Here is a 13,722-nt window from a genome sequence, read left to right on the forward strand (position 1 = left end):
GAGTTTGTTTCTTCTAAGCTGAAGCCAATGAAATGAAATCTAACCAAAACTTCCAGCTAAATCCCCCCAAATTCTTGTGGAGCCATGATTTTTCCTCTTTCTTTTCTTTTCTTTTTTAAGGAGAGGGAATAAAGTATCTAAAGGAGAAGTAGATCTTACAGCATTGACCTTGGATCTAAAAATGTATGATTCAGTGCACAGAAAAATATGTTGTTTGCTTAACTGTTCTTGCCACTCACCTGGATCAAACCCAAATAAATTCACAACCACTGTGAAGAAGAAGCCATATGGCTCTTGCTCTTGGCCAAGATATTGATTCATTTATTATACTTGCTGTTCAGTATTCAGCACATCTGACTGCTCAGGAATAGGGTATCAAGGAAGAAATAAATTCACCCTTCCTCTTTTTGCCACCTTCCTCCACTCAGCTTCCTTCCCACAATCAAGAAGAACAATTTCGAAAATAATGCATGAAAAATAATGCTTGCAAATAGTCCATAAATTTGTGCTTTTTTATATGAAAATGTCAAGCAAGCATCAAAGCCCCAGGCCAGAGCAGTAGGACAGTGAATCAGCTCATCAAAATGGTACCAGTGAGATCCTAGGAACACAGGAAGATTATAAAGCAAAGCAGACCTAAGCTTTCTTAATTTTTGGCTGCCAAGGTTGAGTAATTTACCAGCCTGGTTTATTGATAAACTTTCAACAGCAAATAGTTATTTGAGAACTTAACATTTTCTTGACAATATGTTAGGGGCTAGGAAAAAGAAAGACTTGGTTCCTGTTACCTTTAATCTTATAATCTAGCAATAATACTTTGGTTCTACTCACATATTTACTATTATCTTTTTTATTTATATTAGTGCATTACAGTTTTACATAATTTCAGGGTTCATTTTGATATAGCATAGTTTCTCCATTTCAATTCCCAGTACATTTCCTTTCCCTCTCCTCCTCCCTCTCCTGAAGTAGAGGAAGAGGTAGATCTTACGGTATTGACCTTGGATCTAAAAATGTATGATTCAGTTAGTCTTACCCTATTTATTTTTAAATTTATGCTTTATCATTATGTATAAAATTGGAATGCATTGTGATATACTCATACATGCACATGAAATAATTTTGTCAACTTAATTCCCTAGTTCTTTCTCTTTTCCTCCCCTCCTCTTAGGTCTCCTGCTTCTACACTACTGATCTCCCTTCTATTTTCATAAGATCCCCATTTAAAATTCCTATTTTCTTTAAGCTTCCACATATCAGAAAAGACATTTGACCCTTAACTTTGTCAGTCTGGCTTATTTCATTTGGCATGATATTCTCCAGTTCCATCCATTTACCAGCAAATGACATAATGCCATTCTTCTTTACAGCTTAATAGAATTCTGTTGTTTCTATATACCACTTTCTTTATCTATTTCTCTATTGACCAGCACCTAAGCTGATTCCATAACTTGGCTATTGTGAATTGTGCTACTATAAACATTGGTATGTACATGGTACTGTAGTGTGATGATTTTAGATCTTTTGGATAAATACAGAGGAGTAGGATAGCTGGGTCATATGGTGGTTCCACTCCTAATTTTTGAGGAATGTCCACACTCTTTTCCAAAGTTGTTGTCCTAATTTGAATTCCCACCAACAATGAATGAGTGTACCTTTTCCCCACATCCTCATCAGCATTTATTGGTGATTGCCATTGTGACTTGAGTAAGATGAAATTTTAGTGTAGTCTGGATTTTTGCATCTCCTTGATTGCTAAGAGTGTTGAACACTTTTTCATATATTTGTTGGCCATTTGTATTTGCTTTTTTGAGAAATGTCTATTTAGTTCATTTGTCCATGGGTTATTTGGGGATTGTTTTTTTTAGGTTTTTATTTGTTTGTTTTCTTCTTATATTCTTCATATTAATCTCCTGTAGGAAAAATGGCTGGTAATAATCTCTCATTCTATAGGCTCTCTCTTCACATTCTTCATTGTTTCTTGGATGGTGCAAAAGCGCTTTTTTTTTTTTAAGAAATTTTTTAAGTTGTTGATGGACCTTTATTTTATTTATTTATATGTGGTGCTGAGATTTGAACCCAGGGCCTCACACATGCCAGGCAAACACTCTACTGCTGATCCACAACCCCAGCCCTAAAAAAGCTTTTTAATTTGAAGTCATCGCACTTATTGATATTTAGTTTTATTTCTTGAGCTTTAGGAGTCTTATTAAGTAAATCAGTGCTTGTGCCAGTATGCTGGAGTATTACCCGTGTGTGTGCGTGTGTGTGTGTGTGTGTGTGTGTGTGTGAGAGTGGTTTTTTGCTAATCGTTCCTTTTTACAGCAGAAATCTTCCATCAGATAACACTTCCTTTCTACTTGTTATATGTTTAAATTTGGTCTTCTGGTGGCAAATTTTCTGTTTTTAAGTTGTCTGGATATACATTTATTTCATGCTTTAATAAAAAAAAAGAACTTAGAGAGTTAATCATCAAAGTGAAGTTGACAGAGTTCTTCTTTTGACATACTGAAGATGTAATTGCATAGTATCATACTTCCTATTGAGAGTGATTTTAAAGCCACTGTGTCTGATGATCTTCATTAGCACTAAGATGTTCTAAATACGGGCTTCTCTTTAATTTCTGTTGAATCTGTGGAATTGGTGTCTCATCAATTCTAGAAAATTCTCAGTCATAAAATCCTCAAATACTGCCTTTCTTCTTTTTTCCTCCCTTTGGAAGTTGCATTAGATATGTTAGATTTTATCACCCTATTCATCTCTTTTGCCATCTTTCATGTTTTCCCAGATAATCTCCTTAGATCTGTATTGTACTACATTAATATTCTCTTCAGAAGAATGATAGAGTAGAGGAAGGGGGGGGGGACCAGGGGAGGGAGGAAAAGAGGTGCTAGGGAATGAAACTGATCAAATCATAGTGTTACATTTTATGTATATATGAATATATAACAATGAATGACACTATTATGTATAATTTTAATATACAATATAAAGAAAAATTGTCACTCAATGTGCATTGTTTCTATGTGTAATGTAATCTTCCCTTCCATCTTATCTCTTTGTTTTTACTATGAAATCACATTTCTTGCAATGTTATAGGGATTCTTTAGAACTATGTTGAATGTGAAGTCATTCACTTCTGCTAGGTGCCTGGGAGTAATCTTGCACTGGACCACTTTAAATGAAATTGTCATCTTGCTTAGAACACACAGGTGATGAAAACTTGACCTGTCAACCTGAGTACTCCTTGGCCTGCCATTAAACATTTTAAGAGAAGTTCCTTCAACTCCATGCCAAAACTCAAGTCTAACAAGTCTCCCTGCAGATTTAAGGGTATCGTGATTTACAGAAGACATAACCATTTGGGGCACTACCTTTATGTGGAGAACTTCCTATTAAACTCTCCACCTAAGCAAGCTCTGGGTTTTGACTCCTATCTCAGAGGGGAACCTGCATGAAATTATGCACTATAAATTTTTTTAGGGGTCATGTGCCACATAAACTAGACTTTTCATATAGATACACATTGTAGTCTTTATGAAGGTGCCCACCGTGCTTTGGAGTGTCCAACCTGCACAACCATATTGGTGGCCGGGGATCCATCTTCACAAGGTAGTGAAAACTTAAGTTCAAGTTCAGTAGGTTCATCAAGCCTCTCTCTCAAGGGAAAGTTGGGCTTACATCTTCAGTTTTATAATTTTGAAATTAACAGAACTTGAGCAAGGAATATACAGTGCCTCTTCCCTTTTGTAGTGCTTAAAGGGGTAGGCAGTTTAATAGTAATAATATTTCATGAATTCAATTGGTTTGCTCATCATCATTTCAAGAAAAATACCTACCTCTTGCCCCCCATTAAAGGAACTATAATTTGATAAAGAGTATTTGTTGCTTTTCTCTGTTTATTTTTAGATATGGACTTTCCTGTTGTTCTCCAGCCTACAAATGCAAATGAGAAAACACAGCTGATCAGAGAAGGACCTCGAAGTTATTGCACAGACTCTTGATGTTGAGCCTGAGGGTCCAAAACACCTCCTCTTGGTTCAGCCATGTCTCCACATGGTTGGGGGAGGTTGAGACATGAAATGCTGTGAACTTTTAGACACTTGTATTTTGTTTTTAGGCTAAGGGAAAATGGTTGCTACATAGTTTTCTCAGTAGGCAGACTTTCTCTTTGAGTAGAATTCCTAATGAAACACATTCAATTTTGATGAATAAAGACCTGAAGACTCATTTTATGCTCCTTAAATGCAGTAAGACAGTGGTATTAGACAGTCTATATGAGCCTGTCCCTTAACTGAGCTAGACATCATATTCACAGACAAAAGTAGGATTAAGTAGATTCCATCTACTTAATCAAATGCAATGTTCATATCTGCCACAATATCAGCAAAAGACAGAAGAATTAAGGGGAATTTTTTTTGTATGTGGAGCTCTTTGTTAATATTTGACATGGCTAGAGAAATATTTCAAGAGTCAGGAAAAGATGATTAAATTCTAAAAGACAAATCACATTGTTTTAGAGTACATTTTTTGGAAGGTTAAAAATGAACATTTATTGAAAACCAACAAGTAAAACCAGGAAGAAACAGATTTTGTGTGTACCTTTAGGTTGACTTTAAAAACAAAACAAAAAATTCAATCTGTTTGAATCTTATAAATAATCCAGAAAATCGTTCTGAGTCTGAACCGGTACCAGTGTGTTGACCATTTTTCAGTAAAATAATTTTTGTATAACTGGCTCAGGTTAGTTATACTAAGGAAAAGAAACACATGAGGTAATGGGGTAAAATTCTAAATTTATATTTTAATCAATTTAAAGGTATTATCTTCCTCTTTTTTGGTGGAATTAATTATACTGAGCATAAAATGCTTAGCTTTGTGCGTGTTGGGCAATTTGAACTCAGAAGTTGTCTCTGTATTTTCTTGTTTGATTCTTACATTCATCATGTGATAGAAACTGTGTACTATTTTAAAATATTCAGCAACAAACCTTTTTTCTGAGTCTCTTAGTTCTTTATATAATATTACAATCTCAAGATCTTGTTATATTTTTATATAATATTGCATGAAACGCTATCTTTTTTCATTGTTTAATATTCCCCTCAGCACCAAATTATGGTCAACTGCTGTTAAATATATGTTGTAAATGAAAATTAGTGTTATAGCTCTGATAGTTATGAAATCATTAAAACTCTGCTCAAACTCTTAAGTTATGGAATTTTTTTTTTTCGTACAGAATTAAATAGAAATAGTATTGATTTTAAAGTTAAGAAACTTGATTGTAACCTAACACTCCTTAGCCCTGGGACCAAGTAAGGTGAGAATAAGATGATTAATTTCTTTATGACTCTGATTTCATATCTATACTAGACACTTTCTGAATTGCTATGAGACCAGATAAAGTAGCTGATGTGAAAGAACTTCTAAAAAGTCAGGCAGCAATTTAACAAATATAAAATTTTACATGATTTGAATATGTTGATACAGACAAACATAATGTATACAAACTCTCTCACACAATAAGACCTATAAAAATACTCAGTATTATTAGCCCCAATAACCAGCAAGTGCTTGGAATTCAACAAATGCTACTTTGTGTTTGGAAGAAACAATAGGCAAAATAGCCCAAATTGTAGATAATTTGAGTCACTACATTTCTTTCCTTTCTTCTTCTCTCTAAGTAAAGATCAGACTTTATTTTTGAATAGCCAATTACAAAGCTCACCTTCTCATTTCCTTCCAGACTTCCTTTTTCATCCTCACATGGAATTTTTAAACTTTCACTTTCAGCTTGCCCAGGAAGCTGATCCAAGTGTTGTTAAGAAGAGAACAGGGCATGAACCAGAATCAAAATCAGATTATGGAATCAAATTCCAAAAGGTTCCAGCCAATATTCTCCACAGAAGGCCAGTTTCTTGTTACAATGATGTGTGGCAAATACAAGCACATGAACACTTGTGAAGGAGGAAGTGAATTCCACAGAACTCCTCTCTGCCACAGAGAAACTAGGATAGGTTCTTCATCTGAGGTGGGCCTGCTTAAGCATTTTTTGGGAATTAGCAGGAGCTGCCATCTGGAATCACCTGTAGTCATTCTGAATCTACAAGCATCTTATCAGAGAAGTGTCAAGGATAGAAAAGATATGCTGACCATGAGCCTCAGCAATGGCCACACAGAGTCAGACAAAGACACCACTTCAGTGGCTCCTACCTAATCCTGGGTACCATGCTACCAGAGTAGGAGATTTTATTTAAGGTTTCAAAGTCATCCATTGATTTTCCTGCCATTATACATTAGAATATAATAAAAAAAGGCATATGCATTTATTCTTATCAAAATGAATATCTTGACTTTTTGGGAACTACATCTATTTCTACATTTCAAATGGTATGTAGGCTAAGACGCATTCAACATGGTCTAGTTGGGAATTGGGCTCCCCGAAACTGCACTGCCTGATACTTTGATTAACAGAGAGGGTTCCAATGAAGCCTGCATAATCTCTGTGAGAGACACAGCAATGGCCCCGAGGATGTAATACAGTGTTCTGATTCCCAGCATCTGTGAATATATCATCATTTATAGCAAAAGAGGCTGGGAAGCTATGATTTTATGGACCATGAGATGGGAAGATTATCCTGCATTATCCAGGCAGGTCCAATGTAATCCCATGAATCCTTAAAAGTAGAGAACTTCTCTTGATTTATGGAGGAAGGAGGTGATGGCAGGGAGGTGGTGCAGAAGAATAGAGAGATGAAATTTGAACCTCAGAGAATGATCTGAGAAGCGCTTTGAAGATGGAGGAGGAAGGGAGCATGAACCAAGAAATGCAGGCAGCTCTAGAAGCTAGCATGCTCAAGGAAGCAGGTTCCCCATGGAGCCTCCAGGAAGAAAGTCCTGCCAAATCCTGTGTCAGGCTTCTGACCTTCGACTGACCTTCTGTATAATTTTAACATAATTTCTGCAACTAACTTGTTTCTTCATTGTCCATCCTCAACATTTCATTTTCCAACCCTCGTTCTAAGTCTATTTAACTTCATCTTCTCCTTTGTTCCTTTCTCCCTTATTCTCAGTACATTTTCTTCCCTTGTCCTCCCCTTTCCCACGTCTACCTTTCCTCCATCGGACCCTCATTTCTATTTCTGTCTCCTGGTCTCTTGCTCCCCTTGGTCACCTCTATACCTTGCTTACTGTCTCTTAGGTGAACTGGTCTGATGATGAAGGGAGAGATGTGAAACAGAATAGAACACCCTCAGACGAATACCTCCCTACTCAACTACTCATACAGAGTCACAATGCTAATAAGCAGGGGGGGGGAATATATCATTCTCACAATTATCTGAGTATATTGACAGACAAATAATTTAAAGGGACCACATTTGTTATTTGAATGTATTGGTAAGGTTATTTGAATGGATTGAGACATTCATTTTGTCTTTAGTTCTTTGAAGACCAAAAGGAATGAAGCCTCTTATTTTGAGTATCATATTAAAAGGTTGTTCTTTGCTACAGGCACCCTTTTGGTTTCAAACCAAAGGTAGCCAGAGACCTGAAAACAATCACCAGACTTATTATTTTTTAACCTTTCAACCAACATCTCCCCAACTCCCCAGCTCTGATAACCACCATTCAACTCTCTGCTTCTATGAGTTTAACATTTCAAGATTCCCTGTACAAGTAGATCATGTGGTATTTGACCTTCTGTGCCTAGTTTATTTTACTCAGCACAAGGCCTCTCCCACTCCAGCTTCTGTCTGGGAGGCCAGGCCATTAGAAAGGCTGTTAGAAAGTGCGTGATGAAATTTGAGAAGTGACCCCATTGTGAAGGTCCTCCATACTGAGATGGGTTTGAGAATTCTGGAGGAGTTCCTGGAGTAGCCTAGATTTTGTCCCCATAGGGGAGAACTTCTACCATGGGGAGGCACTTGGTTGCCCATGTGACAAAATTAAGCTGTGGTTTCATAGCCCTAATAAAGAGCTGGCTCCTCAAAAAAATCACATGAGATTAGACAGTCCTCAGCAGCCACCAGGCTGGAGCAAAATGAGGCCTAGAAACTCACTGGAGAATCAATATATGCACCCCTGTAGATTCTCACAGCCCTAGAAATAGGGGGTGCTTAGAGCCTAACTGAGAAAATTTCTTGCTCCCCTGTTAAACTGCCGCTCTGAGTCAGAGATTAATTTAGAACATATAATTATTTAGAGCATAAAGAGACCATTCTATTTCTATGAATTCAATGTTTTTAGATTTCAAAGTGAAATAAGTGAAATCTCTTTTCTCAAATTTCTCTTAAGATCTTCCCATGTCTAGAATTGTGACCGCCCTCGTTTCCTGTTCTTCCTCTCTACTTTTTCTCCTTAGCACCTTTTACTAAAATACTTCTCTATTTTGATCATTATCTGATTCCCACACCAGGAGGGCGAGGATTTTTGCCTGATTTTTGTGCCGGTCACATGGTAGATGGTCAGAGAATATTTGTTGAATAAATAAGCATTTAATCTATAATATAGAAAAGAGAAATGCAAAAGCTGCTAGCATCTGTTATTTTTACAGAGGGTTAGCATATTGATATTTTTTTGCATATTAATATTTTATATGAAATACTCTGAAATGAAGAATGGGAAGATGGAGGGGAGTCTCATTGTCACTTCATTCACTTGATTAAAGTTACCTTTTTCAGATATTTCAGCATCCTCAACCCTCATCTATATTAAGGCAAATGTCCATTTCCAGAACACCACCCTTCTCCACACAGAGAAAAACTTTTGTTTGAGAAACCCAAGTCCTCTTCTCCAAAACTACTTTTATTTTTCCTGCCTGCAGTTGTTATTCTTCGCCTCCTGAGCACCTGAATAACTATATTCATTTATATTCACTTCCTGAGAGGTTGTCAAGTGCAAATGCCCAAAAATTGAGATCTAGTCTTATGTAACCACACTCTGAAGAACACTTATTGTCACATTATAGATGACAAATTAGTAGTATTTTCCAGAACTACATTTTAGAGTCAGAGTTTATCTTTCCCACAGCACTAAAAACAAACTAGAAAACTAATAAACCACCTACCTGTTGGTTAATTGATTAATTCTCAACATATGCTATTTCTGAGAAATGCCTTTCTCCAAAAGGAGATCTAAACCTGCTTAGTGCCAAATGGATGGGTAAGTGTGACACCACTTTTTAGAATTGTCATGCTGTTCCAGGGCTGTCCCCAAGAAGCCAAATTAAATTCCTAGAATCAAATCAGCAGTTATAGGACATCTGTTAACACATCCTGCTCACTGCTGGGCTGCCAACTGAGCTTTCTGATTGCTGAAAATCAGATCATGGGCTTCTTCGATGATGTGTTACCAGGCACACCCTCATTTCCAGGGTCAGGAAAAGAGGTCCTACTCATGGTGAATTTTTCTTTTACTTTTGATATGTTCTGATACCTAAATATCTTCACTTCTGATTTCTTGAGAAGATATTCATCTACAAATGGTCTCTTTGGTCATGCATAATATTAGCTATTTTTCAAACTGGCATTTTCAGGAATATTATAATTTTAGAAAAAATATTTTAGAGATAACCTAGGAGCTTTGGGGAAGATAACCTAGGAGCTTTTGGGTACTTTTCATGAGGGCACTGATCACATCAATGGACTAATTTATTGATGAGGACATTATTAAAAGGACTACTGGGAGGTGGTGGAAACTGTAGGAGATGGGACCTACTTGAAAGAAGTAGATCACTATAGGCATGCCCTGAGTGGGTATATGTTGCCCCCAGCCCCTTCACTCCCACCCCTACTTTCTGGCTGCTGTGAAGTGAGCAGTTTTCTCCCACCATGCCCTTCTGTCATAATGCTTTGTTTGGCCTCAGACCCAAAGTAATGGAACAAATCAACCAGGGACTACAACGTCTAAAACTGTGAACCAAAATAAACCTTCCTCCTCTAAGTTGTTTTCTCAGTTTTTTTTTTTATCACAACAATAAAAAATCTGACTAAAACAACATGGAAATTATTCTTTTTAATTAATGTGTAGCGTGATAGGCAATAAAATTTTTAGCTTTCAAAATCCAAAACACATAATGTTATTTTGAGTTAGAGATAAAGTTTTAATGGTAAATAAAATTATTCTTTTTACTGTTTATCTCCTGCATTTCTTAGCTTGCTCGCTCTCTTATCTCTTTCTACTGCATTCTATCCTTCAAAATAAAGGATATGAGAGTTTTGGCTTAGGATCATAGATGCATTTATTTGTATTTTAAAAAGGTGACTCATTCATAAATTTAAAACAAATATTCTGAATGAACAATAGCCAATAAGCATAGTGTTTAATACCTGAGCCTAACAGCTTTGTATTGATTAACGTAATACTCCTAAAAATCTATAAAAGACAAGTACTGTCACCATCTTCAGTTCTGTATTTCAGACTAAGAAACTAAAACAGAAGTTAAGTTACTTGGCCCATTTCATTGACTGCCCTTTATAGTTCAAGGAGAGTGAAGACTGGGGAATATCCGTTACTTTATTTCCAATGACTTCCTCAAGAGCAAATCAGCAGATGTCTTCCTCTTCCGTTTCTTTACCTCGTCCTCCTTTCTCACTCTCTGAAGCACTTCCTTACTTGGAAAAGTACCTCTTTGCTGTCTTTATAGAAAGGTTTTTGACACTTTCTCTTGTCTGACCAACCTATAGCTGCAACAGCAATCAAGTGGATAAAAATTTGGATTGTTTAATTTTGCAAGTGATTTTAGAGTGGTTGATATTCATAAATAATTATGGGATAGAGGTGTGGCTCAGCTCTAGAGCACATGGCTCCAGATGTCCAAGGTCCTGGGTTCCATGCCCAGAACAAAAGTAAATAGATAGGTAACATAAAATAAAATACATCATTATGATTTTTGAAATTCTATTATACAGAGTTCTGACTATAATTTTCTAGTATGTTTAGATGGTGCTAAGAAACCTTTAAACATATTTTAAAAGAGGCAACACATGGTACTTACTATGAGCCAGGCCCTACTTTAGCCGTCTCATGTGATCTTCATAGCAACCCTCTGAGATCAATACTATCACTATTTCCCATTTTATAGATGAGAAAAATTGGGGAGCACAGAGCCATTAATTAACCCATATGTTAATAATAGGAAAGTCTGTCTGCTTAATTACTATGCCACCCTGGTGCCCTAAGTCACACTTGAATTCTGTGAAGTCAGACACAACTGCTTATTTAAAGTAAAAAATAATATTCACATTCAATATATTATAACTAGTATCTCCCCCCACTTGAAGTAAATACCATAGCTCTATAAATCCAAGTTAATATAATCTATTATTCAGAGTCCACAAAATTGGGATGACAACATTGCTATTATATATAAAAATAAGGTATTTCAGCACCTCTCAACAATAAGATATAAAATCTTTTCATGATTTAAATGTTATCTGTTCATAATAAAAGTGAAATTATATCTAATTTCTCCATTGTACAAAATAAGGTACAAATTGTGAAGCTTCCATTAGTAAAAATATAGCATTCATCTCTCAGATTACTAAATTAGCATTCTTTTATTATTTCTTCATTGTACAAAGGAAATAGAGCTTGGTAAATTTCAACATTTTCCTAAGGAATGAAATACTATTTGCTGCCCTTTAAAGAATGTGTGCATGTATGTATGTGTTTGTATTTGTGTGAATGTGTTTCCTCTGTGTGTGTGTGTGTGTGTGTGTGTACACATATGTATATATTCCATAGCAATTTATTTTGCTTCTGGTATCAGTTTGCCATTGTGAGAAGCATGATCCCCTCCACATACTGAGTCTATTATGCTTTCTTTTTTCTTTGGCCCTTACCTCTTTGGAACCTAACATATACATTAATTATTGTTATTTATTATCTGTCTGCCTCTCCAGAATGTATGCTCCATCAGGACAGGCTTTTATGTCTATCTTGATTATTGCTATATCCCAAGCTCTAGAAGAAACACTGATGCCTAGCACACATCAAGTGTTAAATTAATATTTGTTAAAGGAATAAATGCTTCTGAAGAAAATCTCCCTTCAAAATTCTCCTCCCATCCCTAATCAGACATTTGGGGAAAATGTAATAAGCAAAAATGTTAGTCTTCACCTGAGTGAAAGACTGTAAGTGAGATTACAGGGTCTTTGGGGGCCCTAGGAATTGGATGGATGGGTCTCACCGTCTCCCTGTAATACAAATGTTTCCTGTAATCTTCTTAAAGAGGGAGGGGGATAGGGCTTGGTTTCATTAAAATATTTTGATATGGTAATCTGGTATAGAATTCAGGATTTAGTTTGGCTAATAATACAGTCAACGCTCATCATTCAGATTTCATGTTTGTGGATGTGCCTATGTAAGAGAAAACAAACTTCCTTCTCTCTGGGGGAAGAATAACTTCCTTCTCTCCTCAGGTTCTATGGCTGGGCCTGAGAATTAAATTAACATAAAACAGTAACAAGAGAATCGCATACAAGTTTTATTTAATCTTTTCATGTACATGGGCATATTCATAAGAAAAATGAAGACTTAAAAAAGACATTAGGCCTGAGGGCTGGGGCTGTAGCTCAGTGGCAGAGCACTTGCCTAGCATGTGTCTTCACTGGGTTCAATCCTTAGCACCACATAAGCATAAACATATAAAATAAAGGCATTTTTATCCATCTATAACTACAAAAAAATTTTAAAAAGAAGATATTAGTGTCAAAAGCTTACATGCATTTGTAAATAATGATAAATTGTAGAGAGGTGACAAGACAAAAAGATGTGGGCTAGCGTCACTAATTGTGGAGGGTGACTAGAAAATATATGGGGGAAACTATTGGAAAATGAGGATTAATTTAGTAGATTCAGATTCACTTTGGTACAACTCGCAGTCTCCAGTGATGAGAATGTTCTTTCCTTCCTGGTATAGTGAAGGCATCTTTCTTATGTGAAATTTTATGACCTGACTTTAGGTAGAAAGTGTTTCTGTTGTTTCTCAGGTGCTTCAGCTCAAAGTAGACAATATGTCAAAGTCACATTCTTTGGTGTGGTGTATTCTGAAATATTTACCTACCCACTAAAATTTATTTGTAGATCTGAAACCAATATGGCACTTTCTTCTTCATGACATGATCTGTGAGCCACCCAGTGTACATGTCCCCACTGAGTTTGAACAAGGCAATCCTTTGCCTTCTTGCTTCAGATCTCTTATTGTAAATTCTTTACATGGTCTATGTAGTGCCTTGTGTTTTGCATTTTTGTGTGTTTTGTTGATTTTGTTTTTAAAAATGTCACCAAGCATTGTGCTGAAGTAATGTCGGTCAAATGCTCCTATGCACTGGAGGTTGTGATGCAAGAGGCCTTATGAAGAAACATGTACATCAGTCAGATTTGCTTCCTTCAGGCAGTGCTGTTGGCAAGGAGCTCAAGATTAACAAATTAGCAATGTATACATTAAATTAGGTGTCCTTAAACAGAAACACACAGAAAACAAAGTTATACATTGACGGATTGATGAAAATGTAACCAGAGGCTTAAAGAAAACTAACCCTGTATTTCTCTGGAAGCAATGAGTTAGCACCCACTAAATCACTGTTTGCAGTGACTATATAGAACATAACTCTGTGAGTAACTGGAAGCAGTTGATTTACCCTAGAATTCCACAGAATGGTTCCCTTTCTGATCTTGGAAACATTCTCTGAATGTCTCCTTTTTGAGGACAGTACATATATA

At 36.2% G+C, this 13,722-nt stretch overlaps 1 protein-coding gene across 2 annotated transcripts in view; it reads left to right on the forward strand.

The window, feature by feature from the left end:
• The window catches only part of Dnajc5b (DnaJ heat shock protein family (Hsp40) member C5 beta), a 93,855-nt gene extending 88,646 nt beyond the window's left edge, over nucleotides 1-5,209 (forward strand). For both annotated transcript variants that reach the window (XM_078017099.1, XM_078017098.1), the window contains exon 6: nucleotides 3,910-5,209. In XM_078017099.1, coding sequence (XP_077873225.1) covers nucleotides 3,910-4,004 — 95 coding nt within the window. In that variant the 3' untranslated portion in view covers nucleotides 4,005-5,209. The remainder of the gene's footprint in view (nucleotides 1-3,909) is intronic.
• The last annotated feature ends 8,513 nt before the right edge of the window (nucleotides 5,210-13,722 follow it).

Source organism: Ictidomys tridecemlineatus, chromosome 7 (assembly GCF_052094955.1).
Source record: "Ictidomys tridecemlineatus isolate mIctTri1 chromosome 7, mIctTri1.hap1, whole genome shotgun sequence".
In the NCBI taxonomy this organism is placed as follows: Eukaryota; Metazoa; Chordata; class Mammalia; order Rodentia; family Sciuridae; genus Ictidomys; species Ictidomys tridecemlineatus.